A 13,834-nucleotide genomic window follows, 5' to 3' on the forward strand; every position below is an offset into this window, starting at 1 on the left:
AAGGGAAAAAAGTTCCAAGTCTTGTCATAAACACATTGATTAAATCAGCAGTGACTCATTTAATTCAGATGGCGAGCCACCCGTGGAGGGCTGTGGGCCCAAAGGAAGGGCACACTGCCCCCTGCAGGCACAGAAGGGAAAGGCAGGTGGGTGGGGTCTGCATCCTCCTTTCTCCATGGCTCTGGCATAAGCAGAATGAACAGCAAGCGTGCAGACAGGCAGACGACAGAACAGGCATGCCTGACTCTGGCATTCCACAGGTCGCCTTGGCTGGGAGCGGAAGGACAGCAAAGCCGAATGGGGGCGGGCTGCACAGAAGTCTTTGCCATTTGAGGGCCTGGTGCTGCACCCAGAAGGTGAGCAAAGCCTAGGAAGGACTGAATCAGGACAGGTGAACCAGTGCTGAGGTCTGAATGTTCATGTCCCCCCACCCCCACCACACACACACAGTCTCTTGTTGAAACCTAGTCGCCAGCGGGAAGGCACCTGGAGGAGGGGTCTTTTCATGGAACTCTGCCCTCATGAATGGGATTAGCCCTCCTTATAAAGGAGGCCTCAGGAAAGAGGGTTGTTGATGGACCACGATGAGCCTGGAGCAGACACCAGACTGGCCGTGGCCCTGAGCTTCGACTTCCCAGCCCCCAGAACTGTGAGACACGCATTCCTGCTCCTTACAAGGCACCTGGTCTCAGCCTGCACACACAAGTGGGTGTAGGTGACCTAATTATCAAGACAGACCCGCAGAACTCATTTTGCCTGCGGCCAAGAGCTTGAGGCTTTCCAAAATGGAACAAGACTGAAAGCTCGCAGCAGATCTGATTGGCATCAGTGTCATAAGGGCCCACTAACGTTTCCAACATATAGTTGTAAAACTCACAGACCTTCATAACCGTGGATGTACATCCACAATTGAAGTAAAACTGTTAATGGCAAATAGAAGTGTAATTCATTCACTTTTTATACAAAACACTTCACATTCCTAAGCTTCAACACAACCATCATCTTTCATAGCATATGGTTCAATCCAATTTTCTAACTCGTTGAGAACACTCTCCTGAGTGATTTCCTAAATTGCATTCGTGCTCCCTGCTCCAAGTTTCCCCAAAGAATGTGGCTGTGATCAGCAAACAACCGTTCTAACAAGCTTACTCTTATCAAGTGTATATTCAAAGGCATTAAACCTTCAAGGTGCAAGAGGACATTATAACTCCCTCCTGTGTGCGCAGAAAAACTTGGGGAGCATCTGTGACATGCATACAGACACCCAGCAATCAGAACACGTTTCTTCCCCTCCCAAGAGGCAAACACCACGTCCCATCAGGAGCTGTTCTGCAAGTGATGGAGAACTCGAGTGGACCCGCACATGGCTCATGCAAGCCACAAAAGCCCTGCTCTGCCCACAGGAAAACCCAACAAGGCACACCCAGGAGCACGCAGGTGGGAAGGAACAGAGAGGAGAGCTAAGGGCAAGGACCAGGGCCAGCTGCTTCTGCTCTCTGCCTTCTGGAAGACGCAACGCCACCACACTGGTTTTTTGTTGTGGCGGTAAAATAGAATTTACCATTTTCACAATGTATAAGCACATGGTGGCATGAGGTACATTCACACTGCTGGGCAACCATCACCACCATTTACTTCTAGAACTTTCTCGTCATCCCAATTCCAGGCACATTTCCCAAGCACACTCTGATGGGGACATGTCTAGTGAGCCCCAACTGGAGCCCCACACTCGTGGAAGACCTCATGTCCCAACCCCTAGAATCTATCCTGGCAACCTAAGGGGGCTTCCAAAAGGCTGTGGGTGAACTGAATTAAAAGATAACGGGAGGGGCCAGTGCTCTAGCATAGCAGGTAAAGGCACCTCCTGCAGTGCCGGCATCCCATATGGGTGCCAGTTCAAGTCCTGGCTGTTCCACTTTTGATCCAGCTCTCTGCTATGGCCTGAGAAAGCAGTAAAAGATGGCCCAAGTCCTTGGGCCCCTGCACCCACGTGGGACACCTGGAAGAAGCTCCTGGCTCCTGGCTTCCGATTGGCCCAGCTCTGGCCGTTGTGGCAATTGGGGAGTGAACCAACAGACAGAAAACCTCTTTCTCTCTCTCTCTCTCTCTCTCTCTCTCTCTCCTCTGCCTCTCTGTAACTCTGCCTTTGCAATAAATAAAATAAAAGATAATGGGGAGTATGGGAGTATGGCCTGGCAGTTAAGACATTATCTAAAATGTATGCATCTCCTATCAGAGTACCTGGGCTTAACCCCCAGTGCTGGCCCACCTTCCTGCTAACGGGACCCTAAGAAGCAACAGGCAGTGGAGTCCCTGCCACCCATGTGGGAGATCTGAACTGAGTTCCTGGCTCCTGGCTTTGACTTGGGTGGTCGTGGCCATTTGGGGGGTAAACCAGCAGATAGATGGGAGCTTTCTGTCTCTTAAATCAATCAATAAATGATTTTTTAAAAAAGACTGGTACACTTCCATGAACTTTTTGAAGTCCCTTTGTATGCTACCCTAACTCTGCTCAAATCCTTCATCACTTTGCTACATGGGACAACTGATACGGACTAAATTGCTTAGGTGAGGCCATAATTCCTGCTATCTTAGAATTCGGAGACAGGACCCTTAAAAAGGCAAGTCAAAACGAGGCCACAAGGGTGCACCCTGCTCCAACCTGACTGATGACCTGTGAGGCAGAGCAACCTGGGCACAGACACTGGAGGAGGAAAGGAGACGGGAGGATGCGAGGCGGTGGTTCCTGGTAAGCCAGCGAGAGGCCTCGGCAGAAACCAAACCTGCTGACACTTTGATCTTGGGCTTGCAGCCCCCAGAACGGTGAGAACACAGAATCCAGCTGTTTAAGCCTCCTGGTGTGCAGCGTTCTTTCTCAGCTGCCCCCGTGGCCTATGCGGCACCTCCCCACGAGCCTCTCCAAACATCCTTTTTGCTGCAAAACCCACGTCCTCCACTCCGGGAAGACTTGTCTGCTTGCTGTTCCAATCATGCACTCTGCTTGCTATCGTCTCTGCATCTCTGCTTCTACAGCTCCTTCTGCCACAAGGAGCTGAATCCTCTTCACAGCCTCTACAAACCCTTTCCAGCCTGCAGGGCCACAGGCTTGGCCACTTCCTGCTGAGCCCAGCCCACATCGTGCCCTCTAAAACCAGCCTAGAGCTGCCCACTTATTCCTCCACCTAGCACGGACTGCCCTGTATTAAAATTCTCTTAGGCCTACTTGTCCTGATCAGCTCCAGGTAGAAATTTCTTTTCTTTTTTTTTTTTTGACAAGTAGAGCTATAGACAGTGAGAGAGAGAGAGAGAGAGAGAGAGAGGGAGAGGGAGAGGGAGAGGGAGAGAAAGGTCTTCCTTCCGTTGGTTCACCCCCCAAACGGCTGCCACGGCTGGCACTGCATCGATCCGAAGCCAGGAGCCAGGTGCTTCCTCTTGGTCTCCCATGCGGGTGCAGGGGCCCAAGCACCTGCGCCATCCTCCACTGTCCTCCCAGGCCACAGCAGAGAGCTGGACTGGAAGAGGAGCAACCAGGACTAGAACCAGCGTCCATATGGGATGCTGGTGCCACAGGCGGAGGGTTAACCAAGTGAGCCATGGCGCTGGCCCTGGTAGAAATTTCTTAAAAGGCAAGAACGAGATCTACATTTCTTTGGGTCTCTTTCTCTGTCCAGTTGGGTCCTTAACTTCTCCATAGCTTTCTGTCATCCTTTAGTAAATGAAGATGTTTTGAGGAACAGCATCCATCAGAGCCAACTGGGGCTCAGCTGAAAGGGTACACTGGGATTAACAAGGTAAACCACACACACAAAGCCAATTGAGGGACAAATACGGATGCTGCTTATTTATTTATTTAGAAGTTGTTAAGAAAGATTGGTTTATTTATTTGAAAGGCAGAAGGACACACACACACACACACACACACCACACACTGAGAGAAAGAGAGAAAGAGGAATCTTCCATCCACTGATTCACCCTCCAAATGCCACAGCCAAATCTGGGCCAATCTGAAGCCAGGAGCCAGGAACTCCATCCAAGTCTCCCACATGTGTGAGGCAGGGGCCCACGTACTTGGGCCATCCTCTGCTGCTTTCCCAGGCACATTAGCAGAAAACTGGATCAGAAGTGGAGCAGGCAGGATTTAAACTAGCACTGTGATATAAGATGTCGGCATTGCGAGCAGCAGCTTAACCTGCTGTGCCACAACACTGGTCCTTCTGCACGCTATTTAAGCAAGATCAAGTTCACCATGCTCTCACAAAAGCCAATCTAAACCACAGAAGAAGTGTCAGTCAGCACCTTCGATTACAGTACACACAGAAAACATTACTGAGTCATTCTACCTCATGGCTCAGTGGCTAAACAAGAGCCAAAGAAAACAAATTCCAGAAACACCCAGTGAAAAATCAGGAGTCCAGCCAGATTCCACAGACCTAGTTTCAAATGCAAGCTAATACTCCACGTCTAGGGGTCATTAAGTGTTAGTTCTGCTAAGAATCCACAAAGCAACGGGAAACTCTCAAGCCATACTCTGATACGGAAGAAATCATTCTAAAACTCCAGGTTTCACTAATTACTTCCAAATCTACAGGTTAGTAAGTCCTCCAGGCCTTTCCACAGGAGCTCTCTCTTGGCCCTAAAATCCCTACTTGTGATGACCATAAATCAAACAGGAAGGAAAGAACTGAAAGCCCAGGGCCAGGTTGCCAAGTCCATCCCTCAACTGAAGCAGCCTACGCCATCTTTATTCTTCCAGCCACAGTTTCCAGGTAAGCAACTCAAGCAGAAGCTACAAAGTGGGCCCAGTTTGCCATCTGGCTCTCAAATCCCTAACCATGTTCTCTGCTCACTGCCATCCTCTTGTGCACCTTCCTACCTTGATCTCCTATTTGTGCAAAATTGTTCCCTAATGTGGATCTTCCAGGTGGGACTGGGGGTATCCCCAGGCAGGAGGAGCTGAATTTCATGAAGCCACAAAGGCTCTCCTGAGCTGACCCTGGATGGTTGTTGGAAAGCAGAAATGGCATAAAACAAGGTTCAACTCACTGCTGGAACAAGTGCCTGCTGACTTCCCCATCGACCGCACTGAGAGGGTCGTCCAGGAGGTAGATGTCAGCGTCCTGATACACTGCCCTGGAAAAGGGAAGAGACCCCAGACGAGGAAGAGTGTCCCCTCCCAGCTCGCACCTAGGAATCATGACAGTGTTCCACCACTGTGCTACCCAGCACCAACCAATAAAGCACGACCCGCCTTTCACATGCGCCCACCACGCAGCAAGTGGGCGCAACGTGCCCGTGACCTCCAGCAGCAGTGTGAAAGTGTGCAGGCGGCCGAGAGGCGGCTTACCTGGCCAGGTTCACCCACGCCTTCTGCCCTCCGCTCAGCGTGGCTCCCCGATCTCCTATCACTGTCAGATCCCCATCCTCCAAAAGCTGCAAATCCTACAGGGAGCAAGACAAGGTGAGGGGGAGCCGTAAAGTAGTTCTCCCACTACCATCAGTTGTTTTTGAGAAATCAATTTGGATTTGATCAACAGCAATGCATGTATTCCATGGTGGCTAAATCGTAACATTGAACCATTCCAAAAATCTCTCGGGCGTACTGTTGATTTTAATGCTGTAGATTAGCAGAGCTCTGTGCACTTCACCATTTTAACAGGATCCACTGGGCTTCAGCACTAGGTCAGGCATGGTTCTGAGTGCAGTGAAGGAAACCAAGGGCCTAGAGCTTCCACACAGGAGACAGGTAATATATACAGGGTCTAGTCCACAAGGGCTCTGGTCAATGGGTCTAGCAGAGCCCTGGTAGAGGGCAGGCCGGGAGGAAGGGCGTGCAGTGTAGAGGAATGAGTAAGGGCAGAGACTAAAGGCAGACGCAGGCCCAAGGTGTGCAAAGCACAATCCAGAGGGCAGCTCAGCTGGGGCAGAGCAGGGAGAGTTGTGGGAGATGAGGGCAGAGGACGCAAAGAGGGTCCCAGTTTCACTCCCTCTAAAGGCAGAACGACTACTCCGCCTGGCTCAGGTTAAGGAACCACTCCTATCTCTGCGGGAGACAGACAGTAAAGGCCAAGGGTGCCAGCAGGGCAGGAGTTGGCAGTCCCAGCTACAATCTGTTGAGAAAGGACTGTGGCTAGGACCAGAGTGGGGACAAGGAAATGGACAGACGTGGCCACATTCGAGGCAAACCTCACCTCGCCTGCAGGATGGGGGTGGGCTGGGAGAGAAGAGGAGGAAGAGGATGACATTGCCCTTGGCAATGCACAGGGTTGCTGTGCATTGAGCTGGAGAAGATGCTGGATATGGATTTCAGGCAAAAAAAAAAAAAAAAGTCAAAACCGTGGGCAGGGCAAAGTGAGATACCTATTGGTGATGCTGAGTAACAACTACACACGTAGGTCTGAAGGTCTGTGCTGGACGCATGGAAATATCACAGGGGTTGTCACTATCCACATGGCTCCCAAAGCCATGGGAGTCACTGTATCAGAGAATCAGTGCATGGGTGGTCAGTCAGCCTAGAGGTTAAGACAGCAGTTAGGATGTCTATATCCCATATTAGAGTGCTGTGATTGAGTCTGATTCCAGCTTCCTAATCCGAAGCCAGAAGCCAGGTGCTTCTCCTGGTCTCCCATGCGAGTGCAAGGGCCCAAGCACTTGGGCCATCCTCCACTGACTTCCCGGGCCACAGCAGAGAATGTACTGGAAGAGGGGCAACCGGGACTAGAACCTGGCCCCATATGGGATGCCGGCGCCGCAGGCAGAGGATTAACCAAGTGAGCCAATACTGGCCCCAGTATTTAAATTTAACTAAAATTTAACCACATTTGCTCTATAACACGCTCTCACTAAAAAAGCAGACACGTAACACAAGCAGAGAGAAATCAAGAGATGGCTCTGTGGGCTTTGAACCAACAGAACAGAAACACAACCAGCATCCTTCAGCGATGGTGAAATCCCACTGGGGAGACCACCAGAATGGCTCCTTAGGGTCAGACACGAGGCCTGGGCAGGGGGTAATTCCAGATCCAGGCAGCAGGGCACTCACGCCGCTGTCCACAGCTTCTCCTGATGTGGAGCTGCCCTTCCCATCACAGTTTGTCTCGCCGCATCTCCATCCTCTCCTCTGAAACCATCCCTGTGTTTCCCGTCAGAAAGCAGCTCTCTGTCCACTGAGTTCCAATAGCTCTGTTTCTGTTGCTCACAAAGGACTGGCCCTGTTCTGCATCACAGATCTTGTGCGTATGCCAGGCTTATCTCCCCAGTACAACCAGCTCCCACGTGGCAGGAACCAGGCACCAAGCATGGCTCCCAGTGGCTGATATTATCTCCAGGCCCCACAACCACCTGCAAAGTAAGTATTGCTCCATTTCACAGATGGTCAAATGGAGACAGAAGGAAGGTAGGCAAGTGATGCGACTCCCTGGGAGGGCAAGAACGCAAACCAAGTTCACACTCTTCTGCTGTTCCTCATTACGCTACCCTCTGCAGGTACTGAAAGTCACATTCATGAAGGCAATACTAAAACAACTCAAAATTCAGACATCTGTATTCACACACAGACATATCAAGAAACTTAGTCTCCACATTTAAATTTGGTTCACATTCCTTTTACTCTAAGCCTTTTTTTTTAAAGATTTATTTATTTGAAAGGCAGAGTTGCAGACAGTGAGGAAGAGACACAGAGAGAAAGATATTCCATCTGCTTGTTCACTCCTCAGATGGCTGCAACAGGCTGGGCCAGGCCAAACCAGGAGCCAGGAGTTTCATCCAGGCCTCCCAGATGGGTGGCAAGGGCCCAATTACTCGGCTCATCCTCTACTTGTTTCCCAGCCACATGAGCAGGGAGATGGATTGAAGTGGAGCAGCCAGGACACAAACAGGCAGCCATATGGGATACCGGAGTGCAGGTGGCAGCTTAACTCGCTATGCCACAATGCCAGCCCCAGAAAGCATTTCTTATTTCCTATGATGTCGCCATGGAATGATATGGTTATCCCAGCTGAGAGAAGAAAACCTCAAGCTATAACAATAATTATACTACACTTGTCAAGGCAGATTGAAAAGAACGCGTCCACGTTGCCAGGAATGTGGTAAATATGAAAAGGAACTAGAAGCCTGCAGGTGCCCAGTGGAGTTCATAAATTCCAGTGATGTACACAGGAAAATACTAAACCTGAATTTTTCAGCGTCATACCCTTGTATACAAATTGCTTGGATGTTCTAAAAAGTGCTCAAGGCTTAAAAAATACCACGCATGCCAATGTTACATCATGCATTGTGTTTAGTATGGGGACTTTTTATCCTTGGCTTTGTTACTGTACTGTGTATGAAGCACTTAAGGCAGAAATCAACTCAAATACTAGAAGTTGCATACTCAAGACACATTCTTCCTAACATGTCCTGTTTTATGTGATTTGGCCCCAAAATTAATAGCCCTTACAATTAGGAGCTAACATTTATAGCAGGCCCATGACATCCCTGGCAACCAAGGACTTTAAATTCATGGTCACATTTGGTCCTCATGACAGCCTTATGCGATGGATGTTATTATTATCTCCACTTTATGGAAGAAGCAACCTGTAACTGCAAGTTGAGACACTTAGGCAGAATCTCACACTCAGTGAAGAGCAACGGAGGCTCAACCCCAGAGCTGTCTGACCCGGGGCCTCGGCTTTTAACTGCTCCTCGCAACGTTCCTAAGATTATTACACCGTGTCCTGAGGAATGCCCCATAACTCACCACAATTCACTTTAAAATGTAATCAGCCTAAAGACGTGGCTACGTGTTTTTAGTTCAATTAACTCATAAATTTACCTTAATCAGATCTACAGTGATGCACCTATTTATTATCCCTGATCTGATATGAGATATCTTGCTTTGCTCTGTTTTAGGAGGGGCAAAAGGGAGCTTAAGGAGCAAGCTTTACTCCATGTTCCTTACTGATGGATTTAGAGAAAGGCGCTATAATAGTGACAAATACCACTGACCAAAATCTCCATGCATTGCCTGAAATCCAGTCATACCCAACCTCCCCCACTGACAAGGAAGGAAACTGAGGCAAACCCGGGGAGCTCCTGGCTTCCTCTAACACCAAGCCTTTCCTATTCCATCTTCAGTCTCTGCACCTACAGGCACAGATAATTCCATGAGGTGTCTATCATCTGTGACCACCTTATGCCCGCCCCCTGACACACAGATTCAGAAAGGAGACTGACAGAGGACCGCACAACTCATTGAGCGCCTCCCCGATTTCTTAGAGACCTCGATGACTGCTGCTACAGCGAGTCAGCTCTGAGCACAGCCATCCTTGAGGAAATCGTCTAAGTGAGCGTTCGGGTTCGGCAGCAGACACACCAGCAGTCACAGGCCCAGCGTGCCAGCCAGCGCGAGACAAGGCCAGGGCAGCCTCTGGCTCTGCTGTGCTTCTGCACCCTGGGCCTGGCTTCCTGCCAAGGAGGGGAATGAGTACAAGGAGAACATGCGTCCCTCCGCAGTGCAGGGTTAGCTTTGTTAACACCAAAACAGAGAAGCACCACCCTCCAAGTCTCTGTGCAGCCCTGCCCTGCGGGGGACCCCTTCTGCACAGGAGTCTGTGCCATGCAGATGCCTCAAGGTAGCTAAAGACGCAGACCGGCGGCCGTGGGAGATACTGAACACAGCCAGTGCCCCAGCACCTGCTGAGACACTGGGACCCAGATGTCCACAGATGGGGAGGGCGAGAGCAGGGCTGGCCTGACCTGAGCATAACCGATCCAGGTAAGAGGAAAAGCCTGGGATCTGTTTTCTCTGCCTTCCACATTCTTCAATCACCCAGTTTAATCACACACAGTTCCACAACTGAGAGGTGGCAGGGCGCAGGGGAAGGGGGCATCTGGACCTGTGCAGATGTGCATTTGAACTTGAACTGCAAATGCTGAGCTGAGTCACTTCAGTTCTCAAAGCCACTGTCTTCCCAAACGAAGAAAAAAAGCATCAAAGACATTGTGGAAAGGGGTTAGCATTCATACATCTTTGTATGTGCATGTGTGAGACATGGGGCCGGGGTGGGGATTAGCACACGGTGGACCCTGAACAAATGGGATGAAGACTGGGCTACATCTGCTTCCCCCTTCTTTTCTTATGAGGGATATATTCCATTTAATAAAAATCAAGTTCATCACTACTATCTCGATGTCATGTCTAAGAACACATTATCTCTCATGAACAATAACCCGGCGGAAGGCAATAAAAGCCCATTAAACAGCAATTATATCTTTTGTCCACATCATCATAAAATATGCTGCCCACCTGATACAATCTGAGATTCAAGGCAACTTTCAAACAAATGTACTCCTTCCTTGCAAAGCTGGTTAGGAGCTTTCAATGCTACACCTCTGGCAGTGTCTACGGCCCTACCCACAGGTATAAGAGAACAGCCAGACGGCCAGGCCACTGGGCAGACCCTGCAGAAAGCCCTCTGATGCCATCATTCCCCGAGCTCCACCACCCAAAGGGGGCAACACAGAATTTTCCCGGTGGCCTTCTCTTCCTTTTCCTAACTTGCATTCTCCTAGCTGTGTGTTCAGTTTCCATTCAGCATCACCAATTTTCTTTAAATCTCAGTAAGTAATTACACATTTCATCTTACCATTGTCTTCCAAACTGTCATCTTTTTTAAGATTTTATTTATTTGAAAGGCAGAGTTACAGAGAGGCAGAGAGAGAGAGAGAGGTCTTCCATCTGCTGGCTTACTCCCTAATTGGCTGCAATGGCTGGAGCTGGGGTAATCTGAAGCCAGGAGCCTGGATTTTCTTCCGGGTTTCCCACGTAGGTGCAGAGGTCCAAGCACATGGGCCATCTTCCACTGCTTTCCCAGGTACATGAGCAGGGAGCTGGATCAGAAGTGGTGCAGCCAGGACTTGAACCGGTGCCCATATGGGATGCCAGCACTGCAGGCGGCAGCTTTACTCACTACACCACAGTGCCAGCCCCACAAACTGTCATTTCTGAAAGCAACCTCACTACTGATAAAATGATGCATGTTAAAAAAAAGTTAAAGCCTTTCATTTTCCTTTATTATTATTGCTTTGCTGTTTTAATTAGATATTTATATGTAATTACATATCATTATATATTTATCACTTTACATAATCAAATATTTACATTTCACTATTTTATTGTATAATTACATACTTATATATTTTTATACTCATTATTATATGATCATACATATTTATAGAGTTCAGTGTGATCATTTGATACCTGTAACCAATGTGGTGAGCAAACCAGGTTCCAGCTCTGAAAGTTTTAAATCTGATTAACAGTAACTGTGTGGCATGCTATTTCAATAACTGTATTGATCAAATCAGGGTCATTAATAATGTCTCTTCTCCTTGTCGTGAGTTTGTGTTTGGAGACTGGGAGTCCCTCAAGTAAAATAGGAAGCAGAAAGGGCAACACGTGAACACAAAGGGGCCCTGGGGACATGGGCCCAGCGTGAGCATCTGAGCCAAACCAGTGAGGGTAGAGGTTTCATAATACGCTCACTGAATATGCGTCAACACCACTGAGTAAGCTGACCATCTCAAGGAATGTGGATCATTTTATAAGTTGTTATGATTTTTTTAAATGAGTTATCTGCTACAGAAAAACAATAAAATAGTTACAGACCAAATACTGTGAGGTCTGAGACCCCCTTCACAATAACCGACGGGCTAGGGAGGAGGCGAGATTGGCCACCAGCTAATTCCATTTCAAGCTTCGAGACAGGCACGTGAAGCCTCCACACAGTCTTCTCTCCACTGTTCAGGCTCTAACTGTCCATTTTTTAAAAAGTTAAAATTAAAGCTTCAAAAAAAAAAAAACCCTCCCCCCCCCCAAAAAAAAACAACCTGTAAATGTCATTACATCAGGAAAAGGAATAAAACATACAGAGTGTGTACATGACGTGTGTCTGTATGTGTGTATACTTGTGCATGTGTGTGTACCTATCCAGAAGACTAACTTAAGCACCAACTAGCATTCAAGAATCTTTTCAAATTAAAAAGAAGGGGTTGGCATTGTGGCGCAGAGGATAAAGCTGCCACCTGTGACATCAGCATCCCATGCGGACACTGGTTCATGTTCCGGCTGCCCCACTTCTGATCCAGCTCCATGCTGACAAGCCTGGAAAGGCAGCAGAGAATGGCCCAAATATCTGGGTCCCTGCATCCACGTGGGAGACCTGGAGGAAGCCCCTGGCTCCTGGCTCTGGCCTGGCCAGGCCTCAGCTGTTGTGGCCATTTGCGGAGCAAACCATCGGAATGAAGAGCTCTGTCTCTCTCTCATTTTAAAAATTTCTTTATTTATGTATTTGGAAGGCAGAGTTACAAAGAGGGAGAGACAGAGAGACTTTCCATCGGCTGGTTTACTCTGCAGATGGACACAACAGCTGGTGCGGGGCAAGGCCAAAGCCAGGAGCCAGGAGCTTCTTTTGGGTCTCCCATGTGGGTAGCAGGGGCCCAAGCACTTAGGCCATCTTCCTTTGCTTTCCCAGTCTGTTGCAGGGAGCTGGATCGGAAGTGGAGGAGTCAGGACACAAGCCAGTGCCCCTATGGGATGCCAGCAACTCTGCCTTTCAAATAAATAAATAAACCTTCCAAATTTAAAAAAAAAAAAAGTCTTAACAAACCTTGTAGTTTAACACTAAAATTCGAGAATGAAATTCAAGTCACCACTCACCTTCTTCAACGCACAAGCCTTTATTACTTTTTCATATCGCTCCTTTTCATACTTCTTCCCAAACAGAATGTTGCTCCTCACGGTTCCGGAAAACACCCAGGGCTGCTGAGAAACAGGCAACTCTGCCATGCACACGGACCAGGCCCTGGCTCGGGGGCAGCTCTCCCAGGACTGCACTCAACAGCGAAGACTGAAACAGATCACACAAACACACGTGACATCAGCACACGGGGCAGCCCAGCCTGGCCCTTGGGGTTTGACAAACACCGCTCTTTCATTGAGAGCAAGACAAAGTACAGCACAGGAAGTTGCAATAAACACACACACACACACACACACACACACTGAAAATAACAGTAGCAGGCTGATGTAAAAGAATGGTCTATAAAGCATATTAACAAAAGGGTCTAACAACCTACTCTACAAATGAGTTTCCCCCCAGTGAAAGGTTATACGGGGCAAAGACTAACTAATAATGTTTACAGCCACAGAACAGCTTTACTCCAAAGAGTCCATGGAAAATGAAATTAAAAGGAAGGTTTAGGGAGGGGGCAGTCTGTCTGGCAGAGCCTGGCTTCCGTTACAGCCCCAACTCCTGACTCCAGCTTCCTGCTGGTGTGAACCTGGGAGGCAGCAGCCATGGCTCAAGTAACTGGGCTCCTGCCACACACATGGGAGACCTGCATGCTATTGCCAGTTCCCAGGTTTGGCCCCAGCCCACGCCATTGCAGGCATTTGAGAAGTGAACCAGCAGATGGGCGCACTCTCTCTCCTCTTTGTATCTTTTGTCTCTCAAAAATTGAAAAAGAAAACAAGTTGACTTGAGTGCAAAAATTGGAACATATACAGGTTGTTTTTTTTTTTAATAGCACACATTTTCCATGAACTCTTTGGAGATCCTCTATGTGTGGCCATGGGACCTTCTTGGCAAACCCATGTTCCATGGACGGACTAGAAATGCCGTTCCAGATATGCCAAATAAAACTGTGTTACATGCAGCTTTGGACTCAGCTCCAGAAACGCAGCCCGAGGACTTACCTTTCCTGCTCCCACAGGGCTGACCACAGCCAGCAGCTCCCCGGGTCTGACGGTGAAGGAGAGGCCTTGAAGGGTGGGCGTGTCTGAGGCCTGCAAGAGAAG

At 48.8% G+C, this 13,834-nt stretch overlaps 1 protein-coding gene across 1 annotated transcript in view; it reads right to left on the bottom strand.

Moving 5' to 3' along the window:
- The window catches only part of LOC100357956 (ATP-binding cassette sub-family C member 4), a gene marked incomplete at its 5' end in the record, with an annotated part of 33,192 nt that extends 19,358 nt beyond the window's left edge, over nt 1-13,834 (bottom strand). Inside the window, 5 exon segments of the mRNA XM_051835987.2 lie at nt 5,044-5,130; nt 5,345-5,439; nt 12,695-12,809; nt 12,811-12,884; nt 13,733-13,834. Of these exon segments, the coding sequence (XP_051691947.1) occupies nt 5,044-5,130; nt 5,345-5,439; nt 12,695-12,809; nt 12,811-12,884; nt 13,733-13,834 (473 nt within the window).

This window comes from Oryctolagus cuniculus, chromosome 1 (genome assembly GCF_964237555.1).
Source record: "Oryctolagus cuniculus chromosome 1, mOryCun1.1, whole genome shotgun sequence".
NCBI lineage: Eukaryota > Metazoa > Chordata > Mammalia > Lagomorpha > Leporidae > Oryctolagus > Oryctolagus cuniculus.